The sequence below is a fragment of the Argentina silus genome (assembly GCF_951799395.1).
Source record: "Argentina silus genome assembly, chromosome: 11".
In the NCBI taxonomy this organism is placed as follows: Eukaryota; Metazoa; Chordata; class Actinopteri; order Argentiniformes; family Argentinidae; genus Argentina; species Argentina silus.
Genome location: NC_139665.1, coordinates 18,632,537 through 18,649,494, shown reverse-complemented (window position 1 = coordinate 18,649,494; position 16,958 = coordinate 18,632,537). Strand labels below are relative to the sequence as shown.

Genomic DNA, 16,958 nt, shown 5'->3' with positions numbered 1-16,958 from the left:
CTTCGTAAGAATGTCTAATACATTTGTATTTATCTGTGAATAAATGTTTCCTGGATATTAGTGAGAGTCGATGTAAGATCACTGCTTCAAGGAGAGACAGGCAGCCCCATTACGCAAATTCACGTGGGCCTATCACCTCGGAGCCATCCACACTTCGCCAAGTAGGCCTACAGGAACATAAGACGCGTCAATCGCTGCTACCTAATGTCCCGTCCCCAGTAAACACACGATTTCTCACGTGTGTATTTGGGACAACAAAAGATTAGCATTATTCGCAAATATACAACTGAGTTCAAAGGCACCGTGGCCGCGGTCGTTGTGTCTCTTCCCTTCTTTTGTTTTTACTCTAGAGCTTTTGATAAATTTGTCAACCGACTATTTTCCCACTATATGTAGGTCTAATATCTTTAAATAGGACTAAATAAAATATGTAGTGTCTAATTCAAGTTATCTTTTGGATTATAGCCTAAATATTGAGCTCAGAAAGAATATGAAGACACCAATTTATGATGGCAAATACATCCTGATTGTATAAACAGTTTTAGTAAATGCATATGAAGGATAATGTGTCAGAGGAGATTATAAAGATCCGGTTGCTGTAAAATAAAAAATAAATGATTTCGACCACCCTTGATATTAAAAACGATGTATTATCAATGCTCAATCCTGTTGTAGCAATCATGATGGGCCTTTGGGCCTTCCTGCATATGAGACCTCAGAGGAGACGAGCTGACGGCCGAGACGGCTAGGCCATGAGGGTGTGGTCTACAACAAAATACCACGCCCACTATCCCCATGTGGTCCCTGGGGGGCCTTAAATTATCAGGCCTCAGGGCTCCAAGTCAGTACAACTCATCTCACTGTCAAAACTCACCAAGTCAGTGAATCCTCTTATCCCGACAACCAACTTTTGCGGATCTCAAAAAAGAAGACCATCTTCGGAAATATGACTTCTTCAAACCCTGACCAGCGACTTGACCATCTCCTTAGCGCCGTCGAAAGCGAGTTTCAGAAGGGTAGCGAAAAAGGTGATGCCTCCGAGCGGGATATTAAACTCGGACTAGATGATGCGGAATTATGGACCAAATTTAAAGAATTAACTAATGAAATGATTGTCACGAAGACTGGAAGGTATGGTTCCTATTTTATTTGCCCTGGTTCTAAAAACGGCCTAAGAGGTCTATATTCCTGCTTCACTGGGACCACAATTAACCTTGAATTGGAATTGTGTTTTATTTGGCTTCATTCTAAGGCCAACTAATGCGCAGAGGCTTTGATACTCAATAGGCCAGTTGCTGCTTGTGAGAATCAATCCACTCTGGAACAACCACAGCAATTAGAATTTTATAATTGCCTAATGCCTAATGAGGTAGTCCAATTTCATATAGCCAAGGCCTAAATGTTAGGCTACAAGGCCTACTCTAAGTAACGCAATCATATGTTTTACACTGGGGGAAAAGTCCAGTGTCAATTGACTTTTGTCAAACAACAGAAATAACAAATGGCATAACATACATATCAAACAGACTTAACAAACGGACAGCAAATGGCTATATTTTCATGTTGACGTTGGTGGTATAATTATTATTATTTGCAACTTGCAGGCGGATGTTTCCAGTGCTAAGAGCAAGCGTGTCCGGATTGGATCCAAATGCAATGTATTCTGTCCTCTTGGATTTCGTGGCGGCAGACAACAACCGTTGGAAATACGTTAATGGCGAGTGGGTTCCTGGGGGCAAACCCGAGCCCCAGAGCCCAAGTTGCGTATACATCCACCCAGACTCTCCAAATTTTGGTGCGCACTGGATGAAAGCGCCTGTCTCGTTCAGCAAAGTCAAACTGTCCAATAAACTCAACGGGGGAGGACAGGTAATGCCCGATTTGTTTTTATCGTTCCTTTCACTTTGTTCTTATTTAGTATGCATATTCATTTATATGCTAATACATTAAAGTCAACTTGGTCCTTCAGACAGCCCTACTGTCAAACTAATTATGTTATTTCCTGCTGGGCTGCATTACAAAGTTATTCTTTATTGAGGAAAAAATCGATCCTCACAATTTGGCAAATATATTTTGCTATGGCTTTTATTGCATAAGGCTACCCGGTTCCATTGATTTGCCCTTCAAATTTAATTTCAAATTTGTTCTTGAAATTTCATTTTTATGGTTCTGATTGTGCTCTGTTGTAATATTGAACAAATGTATATGTTGTTTCAGATCATGCTGAATTCTCTGCACAAGTATGAGCCGAGGATACACATTGTGAAGGTTGGAGGGATTCAGAAAATGATCAGCAGCCAGTCTTTCCCTGAGACACAGTTCATCGCTGTCACTGCTTACCAAAATGAAGAGGTGGGTTGCCCCGACTAAAGCATTCCAATATTTTACATGATCAACAATTTATTATATGGAATACAAAATATAGGAAGGTGAAACATTAACAATTGTCATATTAATCTACCCTTTAGATCACTGCGCTGAAGATCAAGCACAATCCATTCGCTAAAGCGTTCCTTGATGCCAAAGAGAGGTAAGAGGAGGATTTTATGCCTGATATTTTGCCTGGAACTGATATTAGGCCTGGAATATGACAAGCCTTTTTCAATTTAGTTGTTTTCTATGGTTGTAAAAATTCTGATTTTATTTCTTGAATTGCAGGAGTGATCATAAGGATGTTCCAGACCATAGTGGCGACAGTCAGCAATCTGGATATTCTCAACGTAAGTCTCCTCTTCAAGCACTTAAACACACTGCTGTCAATTGAGAATGTACTTATCCCTTTTCAACCCTTAAACAAGTAATACTGTGTGACGTAACTATCAAAGACTATCATTAACTTAACTATCATTGTTAATCCCCGAAATGTCTTTCTCCCCACAGTTGGTGGTTGGTTCCTACCTGGGAACGGCCCTATTTGCCCCAACAGTAGCCCCCCTCAGTTCAGTGCGGCTCCAGGCCATTCCTCTGGTTCCTACTGTGAGAGGTACTCCAGCTTGAGAGGCCATAGGGCTGCCCCATACCCCAGCCACTACCCCCACCGCAGTGCCAGCACAAGTAAGACCATCCGCTTCGCACTGCACAAGTGCATTAGTTTGCCATAGATAACTGCATAAGCAATTTAGTGAATTTCCTGGATTTTTATATGTAATTGATTTTATCAGAACAATGTTTTGTGTAAAATATGCTGTCTTTAACACCATACTTGTCCCACTTTATTTTCAGACAACTACATGGACAACTCCTCAGGGGCCTTACCCACCCATGACAGCTGGTCAGCCCTGCAGATCCCCAACTCCACTGGGATGGGTACTCTGGGCCACACCACCAACTCCACCTCCAACTCCAGGTAAGCCTCGCCTGATCACAGTTTTCAATAGAATTTTGGTCTCACCATCAAAGCTATTACTTCAAAAGCACCCCTATGATAACCAACCAGATCCATCATAATTGAAATCTGACCCATTGCCTTCCTCTCGTCCCATAGCCAGTATCCTAGCCTGTGGTCTGTGGCTGGGACCACCCTCACCCCTTCAGGATCTGCCTCTGGGTCAATTGCAGGCGGTCTGACCTCTCAGTTCCTGAGGGGCTCCTCCTACTCTGGCCTGACCTCCTCGCTGCCCGTCTCCTCGCCCTCCTCCATGTACGACCCCAGCCTGACCGAGGTGGGAGTGGGAGACGCCCAGTTTGAGAGCTCCATCGCCAGGCTCACTGCGTCCTGGGCACCGGTGGCTCAGAGCTACTGAGCATCATCGACCCACCACCATCGTCCTCATCACCTTGACCATTCTGCTGGCCGACAATCAGCTCTGAAAGCAGGAGGCTTTTAAGCAATGCAAAGACATGCCATGTGGACAGATAGCTTGGGAAGGGCAGACCATCTCAGAAGACCTATCTCCAGCTGAGAGACTAGGGTCCTCTCAGACCTTGTGTTCTAGAATGCTATGGCTATCCATTCCAAAGACCCTCTAAGCCATGTCCATAGATCGTTCATTCTAAAGTTACACACAAGCTGTCTCTGCGGAAGGGAGTTGTTCACTCCCAAGTGCAATTCCAAGCGAAAGACAATCTGAAGGCCCATAAATGGGATATGAGATAACTTCCCAATCATCCAATTTGCTGGTTTGTTAACGTTACTATGCTTCAGTATTGTAGTATACAATTACTCGTAGACAATCATAGACACTGGCATGAGACAATCACCCACAGACCCCATGTTCTGATTGCTCATTAGCTAAGTACTTCATGTAAGTTAAATTTCATGCACCCCCCCCCCCCCCCCCACACAACGTCACTAAAGGGGCCAATACTTATGGTTGATTGTCTACTGCAGTGTTGTTGTTGTTATTATAAAGATAAATAAGATTAAATAATTTGTTGACCTAACCTAAAAGAAAATTGTATATGTGTGTATATAGAATAAATTAACTTCCATTTTCATTGTTTGCCATATAAATATACCTTTATTTGGTTCCAATGTCAATGTGTGCTTTTCGTAGTCTGAAGGAAACAAAGTGCCTTGTATCCTCACACAGCTGCCGAGGTGAAAAGCACAGCATGTCGCTGAGACGTAGCTCCAAAAGCTCTGTGTACATTCCCTTCCTGGCAAAATCACATGTACATATCTATCTATTTGTATTTGTTGGACTCATTGTGAGTTTTATTTATGTCATTTTAATAATAAATTAAAAGTTCCTTTGTTTTTCTCAAATATTGTTTCATGTGGTCTGTAATGTTTCTCTTTCATACTGTATACATACATGGCATTCCCATTCTTACGGAGTGAACCTGAAGTGATTTGCCAAGTTTTTTCTTCTCTTTAAGAATTAAGGAATGTTCAACAACAAGGAATGCTCATCAACAAACGTAAAACTGAAAATCCCCAAAAATGAGGCATATGTTGTTTATCCATGAGCTATGGATATTTCAGAACAAATACTGTGGGTCAATATAAACCTGAACTGATATTGATTGACACAGAAATGTTTTGTTTCATAACATTGCTTATCGTCGAAACTCAAAAATGTATCAACAGCTTATCACAACTACTCAAATGATATTGGCAACTAAATGCTACATTCAACATTCACACATTCAGAAAAAAAACTAATAAGGGAATTGCCTTTAAATTGATAACAGGACTATGGTTGGATCACTCTACCTACACTGATGTTGTGCTCTGCTACATCCAAATTCAATAAACTTTTGTTCTGTTAGATGGGCATTCTAAAAATAGCACCGGCAGCACAGCTATGGGAAGTGAATCTTGACTCTTTGGCTTGTGTAATTGAAATAACAAGTAGTGGGAGAACCATGCAGGTTGAGGAATCCATACGAGGGGTTTCCATCACTTACACTCCTTTGTTACAATCTGCATAAAGGTGTGACACACGGCTAACACATTAAGAATTCTGTGTCATTGAACAAAAAGTATATTAACCCAAAATGTCAATATGCCAACATGCCAAACCATCTAGCACTGGGGAGAGAATTAAAATGAAAACCAATAATACCTCCCAGTGTCATTGAACGTACTGTCTCTCCCTTGTCTTAATGGATTTCTGTCTTTGTGTTTTTCAAATATAAATTCTTTCCTCATGGCATTTCTCTTTAGCAGTGTATTAGGTGCAAGTGACGGTAAAATCATCTTTTCTATCTTTGGCTATATCAATATTCCCTCACTTCCTAAAAAATAAAAACAATTATAACCACAAATATATACTTTCTTATTGTGTTTAGGTATTGACAAAGTATTTTATTGTATTCATTTTGTCTAGATAATGTGGTACAATCAGTTACAAATGAACATTTGAAATGTGATAAATAACACAACCACGGTAACAGAAACAACAAAAGCCATAGTGACATATCACAACACCAATATCAATTGCAGTATCGAGACACTGTTTTGGTAAAGGGAAAAAACAAAGACCGGGAAAATGAAAATGATAATTCATTGAAGACTGAATAAATTGTGATGGACATCGGTTTAGGTTGCTAAGTTTATACCAGTATACCAGTTACATCACCAGAGCGGTCTGACAGGCCCAGAGAGCGGTGGTCTTAGGGCTGTGATTGAGTGTTCCACACCAGGGCGCAAATGAAGGCTGCAGGGTCACAGGGCCACCAGCAAACAGTAATGAAGGAGCAATGTGACATGCAGCTGGCATGGCCGATGACAGCAGCTCTGTGTACTGAACTCTGGAGCAAAGGCTCCCAATGAAACAGCAGTCCTCAGAATACCTACACTTTACTGCTGCTTGAAGGAGCCGTGACTATCACATGGAACTGTCTCACAATCAAGGACTGAAAGGTCGAAAGATTTTCTGAATTGAATATGTGAAAATCTATATGTCTAAAATCTATATAATGTTGGTTCATACTGTATAACACATAAATTGTTTTAAACAACAATAAGTGACTCTATCAATACCAATTTGACTAAGAATAAAAGCAGTTGTGTTAGATGTGTTAAAGTATGAACCAACATGATGTGTGTATCTTTCAGTGTGTGTGTGTGTGTGTGTGTGTGTGTGTGTGTGTGTGTGTGTGTGTGTGTGTTTGTGTGTGTGTAAGACTGTTTATGGATACTCCTCAGACTCAATGAGGAGGATGTTTGCTGATTGAGCTGCACAAGCTGAGACTTTGCTCAGTCTCTGAATGGTAAACAGGCCCTGCTGGGCTGAAGTCATCTCATCCTGGTCTGTTATGGGATGAGTGTGTAGCTGTAGACAGTCAGTGACTGCAGCCTTTGTTCTTCTGGAGGGCTGAGCACACAGTGGGTGAGCTGCTCAGCAAGCTGTGGCCTGCAGTCACTGTTGGTCCTCGTTAATTGATAATTGGAGACTGTCTTTACCCAGCGGCCTCCTCTCCACCCCTGGAAGTGTGTGTGATCCAAATACGCTCTACAGAGTGTGCCCAGCACCCAGGTGAGGAGGGCGGGTGTGTGGATCCCAAACACCAAAGGCAAATTAAGTTTGATAAGCTTCATTGTGTTGTATGCGGTCTGGCGACTCATTATGGGAAGTTGGACTGCGCGCCGCGTTCTCCTGTTAATATAGTTTTCCAGGTATTGGCACTTTACAGCTACCAAAACCATTTGCTGGGGATTCTGTTTGGGGATTCATTGACAGACCTCCATCAAGCTGTTATTCTCAATTCAACTAATAAGCTCCTGACAATAAGTTACTCTAGAGCAGAGACAGACATTCTCCTTGGCTAGGTGTCCTCTCACGTATTCCTCAATTTCCAGGAATATTTCGCAGAGCAAGCAGTGTAAGAGAGAGAGGCCTCTGCAAACACCATGATTATGACGTTGAGTCATGGAGCAAAGCCTTCTGGGTGATTTATGAGAGGCCGCCGCCAAAAACAAGTCGTCAAGTCTGGAACAGCTAGTCAGCGGAGCAGAGGAGGCGGTGTATTTGCAGACCACCCCCCCCACGCCCGCATACCCCCACCCTGCCAACCCCATCCTCAGATGTCTGTGTGTCTTCGTTAATGAAGAAATTCTCATACCTGGGTGAGACATTGCTCTCAGCTGAGTGGGTTCTACCTCTCCCCCTGCCCTCAACCTCTGCCAGTCATACACCCACCCAACCCTACCCCACAGCAGGCCAGGCAGTCATTTGGCCGAGTGAGAGAAAGTGTACTCAGGCTGCTAATTCTGGAACAAGAGCCTCCGGTGAATGCAAGGAGGACCTCTGACTAACTCTTATTAGTGACTGAGAAAATGAGCAGGCTAAAAGTACTCTCATCTTCTTTCGTTATATTGTGAAAACCTCAGTGTAGCTACAGCAGAGCAAGGCTCAAAACCTGGGGGGCCTTCTGCTGCTTCGTGGCTCCCCGCCTCTGGAATGCTCTCTCCAGTGAGCCCAGGGATGCTCCCACTGTCCTCCTTCAAATGTTCTCTTAAGACCTACCTTTTTAAAATTGCTTTAAATGTTTGATTTATCTTCTTTTTTATTTATTCATGTTTATTTTATTTTTTAGGGTTAGGTTTCCCAGATGTAACGTGTCTTTGAGTTTCTAGAAAAGCGCAATACAAATAAAACATATTATTATTATTAGTAGTAGTAGTATTATTATTATTGTTACACCAGTCGCATGTGGCCTCATAAATGAATAGCCTTTACACAGATTTGTCAAAAGAAAAATAAGATACAAAAACTCTGGAATCATATTTTTAGCTACATGTGAGGAATTACAGAATGTTTTATGTTGATCAGTCATAGAATAATTAGCATTCATAAAAAAACAAAACATTTTATTTTCAGAGACATACAGTATTGCCAGACCATACACTGTGTGACATAATCAGAAAAAAGGAAACAATATCAAAGCTTCTGAAAGGCTTTTATTATACATGTGCAATTTCACACATCTGGAACACTTGCTAGCTAGCATAAGCTAATGTCACCTACAGTCACCAGCAAGATGGTGACACTCTCACCATCCTGACAGGCCCAGTCAAGTTAGCTGTGGACAGTTGCATAAAGTAGACTTGTAAACAAACTGGTCTCTCTCCACTAAGATGACACTTAGCAGAGATACAAGATGTCTAATGTGGTCTATGTGAGAAACAGTGGCCTTTACCCATTGATAATAACATGTTGATTATTAACCATGTTGATAATGAGACCAAGTGCTGAGGTGAATACATCAAGCATGTGTGATACATAGAAAACAATGTCTGACACTTACTTTGGAAGTTCAATTTAGCCTGAATTATATATGCCACATTGCAGCCAAAATCACATTTATTTTATTGACTTTTTAGACTAAATCGAATATGAACCATTTGCTCTAGATTTACAAGCCATTTACTACTTGATACTTCGTCCCAAATAAGGCATTTTCTGAAGAGTTATTATATAGTGAGAGAAATAAGGGTTACTGTAAGAATACCATCTTTCTTAGAATGCTTATACACTTATACACTATATACAAATGACCAAAACATGGTTATTGGTCAATCAATCAATCGGTATCTTTATTGTCTCGATTGGGAAAGGTGTTATGCAGTAAACACAGCAACAACAACAACAACAACAACAACCATACAACATATAACAGTAACACGTGCACACAGTAAACTTGGGTGACAGTAGCATACGCCTGGACACATAGATAAGTATATAGAATAACATGACAGGTTATTCAGTTTTCCTCATAGAAACATCAAATTAATCAATTATAAAGATCATCATTTTGCTGTTGTGTTAAAATAAGTAAACAGTGAAAATCAATAATACACTGTAACAGTCTACTGACATTAGAAGTAAAACACTGCTCCCTTGTGGATGTATAGTATGTAAGAGAATCTAAGACAAAATATTTAAAAAAAAACTTGAGTTTGGGTTTACATATGAAGAGTAAGAAGTGTCAAACATTTAGAAGACATTTATCAACACTTATGCAAAGTAATCCATTCCTTGTAATTTCGATAAGTAGTATTTTCCTTGGTGATATGGGGTTCTACATCTCGATCTGTATAATATATCTTGGTGACCTCACCTAGTAACCCAGTTAAAGCCATGTTATCTACTCAGTGAACGGCTGCTGAAGTCTGCTACTTATGATATTCTTGTCTTATTCTGCTGCCATGTTCAATGTAATTCATGAGCCGTACAAAACGTCTCTGACCTCAAGGACAGCACTTACTGTACTATTATGCAATAGCACCACATGGTGGTCACCACCCATGGTTTGTTGCAAAAAACATATTCAAAATGTCATTCTGCAACAGCCCATAAGCTTGGACGTTATCCAAAAACAATACCAGAGGTCAATGACTTGGAGGGCTGGCAAAATGACCAACCTGTTAACCTGGCCTTCAACTCTTTTTATGGCAGTAAACTTTCAATTCATAACAAAGCAAATGAGAGCAAATAAAAAAAATGGGACACTTAACACTTGCCCTTCACAACTTTTCTCATTACAGTTACAGTAAAACCACCAGGTTTAAATGCTTAATCTGACATCACCTGACTTTGCAGAAATGTGTTTTCTCAGAAAAGTAAAGACGACATACGTGCGGTTTGAATTCATTTATTTAAAAAAAAGAAAATTCCAAACATTTCTTAATTCAGAACACATCAACACATGCAACAGAACAAAGCGGTGGAAGTTACAGTCATCAAGCTTCTGTTACAGCAAACTGAATCCAAGTCCTCAAGTGGACAGATAGAACAACAGACAGAATGTTTTGAATAGAGAGAAAGAAAAGAGAAATATAGAGGAGGTTTAGTTCTTCTGTTAGATCGGCACCAGAGGTTGATTTGGATAGGGATTCAAAGCCATTGGTTTCTTGGGCAGAATAGGAGATGTTTGTTGACAAGTAGCAGCTCTCAGCTGAATTTGGCTTTGGAGAAGTCCATCTCTGGATGCTGAGACATGAACCTAAAAACACAAAAGGGGTCATATAATGAGTCAATGAACAGTAACTACAAACCCTAATCCTCCATAGAAAACAAACGAGTCTAAACAACCGGTTCAAGAAGAAAATCACCATTGACTTTTCCCATCTGGATTTTTTCAAACAGCTAATATAAGCGTTAAGTGCTTACGGTTTTCTTGTACGTTTTCTTGTATGACTAATTAGTGTTTGATTAGTCCTTAAGTTAGCTTATTGATTTTCAAGCTTTGACTTAGACAGAAACGGTTACCAGAACCAAAAAAAGAAAAAGAAAAGTGAATTGGATTTTTCATCTTGGAGTTCACGGACTACAATCTGACGAAGCGGGCCAACCGACCACCTTGAGAAAAAGTGTGGCCAAAAAACAAGGACACTATTCAAACTGTGTTGATAAAACTCCTTTCTGGTTTTATCTGAAGGTGTCCTCAGACACCTTCAGAATGCACGATGGATGAGGTCATTGTTGGTCCCTAGGGAAGCTGGTACAGATCACTCAGTCTTTATTGCAGCAATTACACTGTGTGACCTGGCCTTGACATGAAACAGTAGGAGCACAGAAGGCAGCCTGCTTTCATATTCACTATACAGATGAAACGTACATCTGTTTAACTTAAAACTTACTTTTTGAGAATGTCTTGTTTTTTCTGCTCTTCTGAGGTGGGTAGACCCATTGATTTCTGCCTCTGGTCGAACATCATCTTCTCCACCATACCGCGTGTCTCTCCATCAAGGTCTGACAGCTGTTTGCCAGAAATAGGAGGGGAATGAATGAGAGTATTTTAGTAGGAGATTGGTTGATTGCTTTTTCAATTATAAAACAAGGGGGGGATATGCTTTCTCTTGCAATATAAGCTGCTAAAGGACTGCAGACTGAGCTTGAAGTTGGTTACCTTTGAATTCTCTGGACAGATTTTCTTTGTGTTGATCTCTTCATCTGTGGTCACTATTTTGTTCCACCACTCCATTTTGTTAATCTGAGACAGTTAAAAACATGATTCAGTTCAATCCCTGCATCCATGCTGCACCATGACTAAAAGATCTCAGTACTCCAGCACTTTGTTTTCATACCTTCTCCAGGTGGACGGTGACCACCTTGCCGTCCTCAATCAGCCAGGAGCTCTCCTCCACCTTCACATCGTTGTACAGCTGTCCATCGATCACAGGAGGATGTCCTTTCAGGCCCACTTTCAGTGAGCGTCTCTGGATGTCCACCACAACATCCTTCCCCTTCATCCGGAAATTCACATCAAAGGGGACCACTAGCTGGGGGTGAGAGGACAAAAATGAAACCAACCCCTAGCCCCTGGAGTACTGTCATTAATGATCAAGACATGAATGATATAAGCATGGTGATTGAAGGGAGAGAGAGGCTAGGGATTGGCCAAATAAACCCAGCACACAATACTTCACAAATGTCAAAACAACCATGTGCTCAGGAACATGACTAACACTCTAGGCAAAAGGGCAACACTACACTTTAGGCAAAAGGGAAATAAACTTACATCCACTTCAGACAGGCTTTGAGTCCACCGATAGTTGGGCAGGTCAGCTCCATTGCCAGCATTAGGCTTTATCTTGTTCTTGTCTTTCTCATCCTCTTCTCCCTCTGATTCCGACTGACATAAATTAAGAAGAGGGAGATTAACCTAGTCAAGCGACCGAATTTAAATTGATCATGCACACGTCAGCTAAAACAAAGCATATGATCATATAACTGGGTTGCATTAGAACTTATTCTCTTACCCCCTTGTCTCCTTTCTCTTTTTTCTCAGATGGAGGTTCTGCTGTTGCATTTGTCTTTGAGTCCTCCTTCTTCTCTTCTTGTTTCTTTTGCTAAAACAATAGCAACAACCAAGACATTACAACAGAACATAACATAAGAAAAACTAACTGTGGGAGCATATACCACACCTGAATAAACATGATGGTTCTTACTTGGTCTATTTCAGACTGAAGCCTCTCTGCCTCTTCGTCTGTCAGTTCCTTGATTTTGGGCTGGTCTGAATCCTTCTTCTTCTTCGTCTTCTCTTCCTCAGCCAGCTTGGCAGCCCTCTCTGCCTTCTCAAGCTTCTCCTTTTCCTGTCTGGACTGCTTCTCCTTGTGGACTTTCAGGGCAATCTGACTGTGATGAGCGAAGGACTCCTTCACCAGCTGGGAGACAGGGAATGAGAGAAACATTACTGTGCATCTACGATACATTGCTCCTGTTTGAGCAATAATGCCAACATTCAATTTACAATATAGAACAGTACTTCAACTATAATCAAAACACAGCAATACATCACCTGAGTGGGAGGCGATTACCAAAGTAACAAACTGAATTGTTATAAGCCAGTTAGCTAGAATGAATAGGATGCACCAGGCCTAACTATACATGTGTGTTCTTGAGGGACTCGCCTTCTCTGGTGCACCAGCATCTCCACCGGTGAAGAAATCTGTTTTACGCCGGAGGAAGCTGAAAAACGTGTTGACCAACTGTTGAGATAAAAACAAAAAAATGTTAGATGGTTAGCTAGCTAAATGATTCAATTGGGAAGTCATGGATGTGCATTCATGAATAGATGGAGGCTAAGGTGTCATACATATAGATAGCTAGTTTATTAGCTTTCTATAATTTCTTTCTTTATATTATATAAAGAATATATAGGTTTCTTTATATAATAGGCAGTCCCCCCCCTCCCCATACTCATCAAATAAATTAGATAGCAACCTCAGGTATGGTGAAAATGCTTGTTAGCAACCGTTAGCTAGCTACTATTAGCTTGATAGCTAGATATTTTACCTCTCGCACCCCTCCTTCATGCTGTTGTGCCATAACAAGCAACATTCCGTCATATTTTTCGTCATCATCACCCATAATTAGTCGTAATATGTGGTTGATTTACAAAACAATGTTAGATTGACTAGCAAAAACTGCTAAGACAGCAACGTGAAGTCAAGTCACGCTACAACAAACACTACTTCCTGGAAACAAGCACCGCCCTGATGATGGAAATCCAATGAGAGGCATACTTTTTGGAGTGACACACAAAAAAGCCAACAAGATGGTCTTACAAGCATGACAGTGGGAAACGAGATGTTCTTTCAAGCATGGCAGTGTGACAGTGGGAAACGGAATGCACTGGGGGACAGAATATTCTAGAGCTCAGGATCTAATCAATATTAGATTTTTGTAAAAATTAAAGATTCATAGATTATGGTAATTTCATCACTCTATTATAACCTGCATGTAAACTACAAATTGGTCAAATGGTCTAAATAAAAGCAGATTAATGCAAATCTTTGTGTTTATGTCAAATCAGTTTGTCTAACCTTTCAGATCACACATTGCCAAAGTTATCAATCAAGCCTTTTAAAAGTGAGATTCTAAAAATAATCTGATTATGAATGTGTGTAGTTTTAGTGTGTATGCTGAATAATTAGTATTGCGCACGTTGAACAATTAACTTTAAAAGTATGTTTAAAACCTAAATGTGGAACATTCAGAATAATTCATTACTCATGAGTCTGAATTTGCCCTTTCCAGCACGTAAGGTGTGGGAGGATGGCAGTCAGTCTGAGCATTGACCCCGTCAGTCCTTGGTAGCCTGGTACAGGCTGAGTTAATGACTGAGGTAAACATGATAAATGTCATTCACCCCGCCTCCTCCCTTACTTCTCCGCCTGTGCAGCTGTCACTGTTGTATTGAATATGCCTTATCGCCTCCACGTGGAGGGAACCTAACTCAGTGAGCAGTCCAGGGTCATTCTGTTGTTCTACGTGTGTGAGGCTTCAAGGGGCAGGTTCAAGGCTGCCTTAGCTTGTCGAGGATATCTTCTATAAATAGAACTTCGGCTACTTGAGTTCAACTGTATACAGGAGTGTGACAGTTGCTGATCGCATTGTTAAAGGGAGAAGGCTGCACTCTCTTCTCTGTAGCTCTGTAAAGCTAGAGATATCTCATCCATGATGTTACCTATTCTTGATGAGATAAAAACCAACTGCTGTTGCTCAGGATACCGGGAGCAATATCCTCACACCATCTTGTATAACATCCTCAGCCAGAGGGACAGCGGTGGCCTGACCATTGCCAACATGAACAACTACGCAATGCCTTACAGCTGTCACTGTGAGCAGCGGAGGGCAGTATGCCTGAAGAACCCTGAGGGCACCAGTCAAATTGCATCTGATGTGGTGGTCAAAACCATCCGCTTCATGAGTAGCTTACCCTCCTTCAATCAACTTCCAGCAGAGGACCAGTTATCACTACTCCGAGACTGCTGGGTCCCCCTCTTCGTCCTGGGACTTGCCCAAGAGAAGATTGTCTTCGAGGTGACTGATATGCCAGATGCCAGCAAGCTGCGACGGATTCTCCTCAATGGACAGGGGCAAAGGGGCGATGAGGAGAAAAGGTCATTGCCCACCCTGGCAGGAGTGCAAAAACTCAGATCCTGCTTGCATAAACTCTGGGCTCTTGATCTCAGTCCTAAGGAATATGCATATCTGAAGGGTGCAATGTTATTCAATCCAGGTAAATATCTGTTCTATTTAGAATTGCATAATGTTATATTCATATTTATATATTTACATTTAAACACATAATTAGCCTGTTTTCCTTCATTTTGGCAATAATCAAACATGCGAAAAGATGGCAAATGAATGTATTCTTCTGTTTAACTGATACACTGATTGAATACAGGACTTCCACTCATTAAAACACTAATTTCCCTTTCCTGCACTTCACAGATGTTCAAGGACTAAGCACCACTTTATTTATTGAAGGTCTCCAACAAGAGGCCCAGCGAGCACTGCAGAGTGTCATCGGCACATTGCATCCAGGAGACCTGGGACGTTTCAGCCGCATCCTCCTTGCAGTGTCCACTATACAGACTGTCAGTCAAAGCCTCATTACCGAACTTTTCTTCAGACCTGTTATTGCACAGTCAGATCTATTTGATTTGTTAAGTGAGATGCTTTTCGTTAGACAAGATTAAAGCTGAGAGCTACTAATAACTCTTTTATAGGTGGCAAATACTTGTGTGCGTCTGTGTGTGTGTGAGAGAGTGTTTTGGTAAATTATATTTTAAGATTTTTTCTATGACAAATATAACAACAAAGCAATAAAGGTTTTTCTATGACAAGTATAACAACAAAGCAATACAGGTTTTCACTTGACCATGTTTTACTCTCTATTGCACACATTTCAAAGTATACATTTGGAGGAAATATACTGTTATAATGATCATACAGCAATTTGTTGACATTATGTGTATTCTAGCTCCCCCTTGTGGCAGTCTCCATGTCACAACAAAATAGAAGTACTAACTTTTCATGTAGAGTAAATCAAAAAGAATCTAAACTTATCAGATTTATATTTACTTTGAATCAATATCATAATCTAGAGCTGATAATGCCCAAAGAATCAACACAATATTCTTTGGAATAGATTAAAGCAAGTTTATCAGGATGAGTACATTGCTAGAGTACTAAGAAAACATGAGACAACAGAACGCTATAAGTTGTTGACAGACACAAAACAATCTGGTACGGAGAGTACCTAAAATTCTCCTGACTCATGTGACCTGTGCTGTTCTGCATCAAAACATGTAGAGCCCAGTCAAACTCTATTGTATGCTGAGGGGGGAAAAAGAAGGCCAAACATAATGCAGCAATTGTGCCATGGATGTACTCACAAATTCAGCAATATATCAATCATTTCCTATAAACCATTTCCCATAAACCTACTGCTAAAATAGGTACATTTCCCACCATTGAGTAGAACCAGAATAACCGGTTTTACCTCATGTTTATGAGTAAACGCGAGGGCACATGACGAAATGGAACAACATTGTTTAGTAGAGTAAGATAAGAGATCATCTTCAACATATTGTGACTGAAGCTAGGTGAATGGCAGCATGAAATACACTGACTCAGCTGTCAGAATTCTCACTATGCCACAGGGGCAAATAAAATATAACATAACCCAGGCTAACCTTTTTAGGCTGTAAGCCAGTCTGTAATTTGCCTATTTTAACAAAAATAAGTGGCCATTTAGTTTTGTAGCCAAAATCATTTTATTGCTGCCTTAGACAAAAGTTGGTTCCAGGAGGCACAAATGAAGTCCCAGAGCTCCTGCCAGAGCTTATTTTCTGTGTCACTTCAGGCATGACAGGTGGTTTTCATAGCCTGCAGGGCCTTAGACTGCTGTTGACGCCCCTTTTCTGAATCTATAATCTACAGAACTCCTTCAGCTCAAGCACATAAACTCAAGATTGGGTTGTAGATTGAATGGTAAATGGCAATGCATGAGCGACTTGTTGACTTGTGTCCAGTCACCCTAGTGGAAATGCTTTTAGAAATAATAAAAACAGAGGAACACAGGGCTTTTATGTCAACAGCACAAAAAAGAGTGGACTCTTTTACTTCTCTTGGACTCTTGGACTTTTTTTCTCTTTTACTGGTAAACTATTTAATTAAAATGAACCAGTCTAAATACTTGCCTGGTGAAATTCCTAACAGAGAAAACTATGCACAGTTTCCTGAAAATGTATATTCAATATCAATCAA

At 40.7% G+C, this 16,958-nt stretch overlaps 3 protein-coding genes across 3 annotated transcripts; 2 read left to right on the top strand and 1 right to left on the bottom strand.

The window, feature by feature from the left end:
• Positions 1-946: 946 nt before the first annotated feature.
• On the top strand, positions 947-3,743 carry tbxta (T-box transcription factor Ta; the record flags this gene model as incomplete). Its single annotated transcript, XM_083680059.1, has 8 exons — positions 947-1,131; positions 1,605-1,869; positions 2,218-2,352; positions 2,469-2,530; positions 2,659-2,720; positions 2,881-3,054; positions 3,223-3,346; positions 3,485-3,743. 8 exons carry the CDS (start codon positions 947-949, stop codon positions 3,741-3,743), a joined length of 1,266 nt encoding a protein of 421 aa, XP_083536185.1.
• Positions 3,744-10,028: 6,285 nt separating this feature from the next.
• On the bottom strand, positions 10,029-13,370 carry nudc (nudC nuclear distribution protein). Its single transcript, XM_083681154.1, has 9 exons — positions 13,194-13,370; positions 12,809-12,886; positions 12,347-12,562; positions 12,155-12,244; positions 11,914-12,027; positions 11,480-11,674; positions 11,302-11,385; positions 11,033-11,151; positions 10,029-10,395 (listed from the first exon to the last, which is right to left on the bottom strand). The coding sequence occupies exons 1-9, from the start codon at positions 13,266-13,268 to the stop codon at positions 10,344-10,346; spliced, it is 1,023 nt and encodes a 340-aa protein (XP_083537280.1). The 5' UTR covers positions 13,269-13,370; the 3' UTR covers positions 10,029-10,343.
• Positions 13,371-14,267: 897 nt separating this feature from the next.
• nr0b2b (nuclear receptor subfamily 0, group B, member 2b) lies at positions 14,268-16,897 on the top strand. Its single transcript, XM_083680967.1, has 2 exons — positions 14,268-14,922; positions 15,138-16,897. The coding sequence occupies exons 1-2, from the start codon at positions 14,358-14,360 to the stop codon at positions 15,383-15,385; spliced, it is 813 nt and encodes a 270-aa protein (XP_083537093.1). The 5' UTR covers positions 14,268-14,357; the 3' UTR covers positions 15,386-16,897.
• The last annotated feature ends 61 nt before the right edge of the window (positions 16,898-16,958 follow it).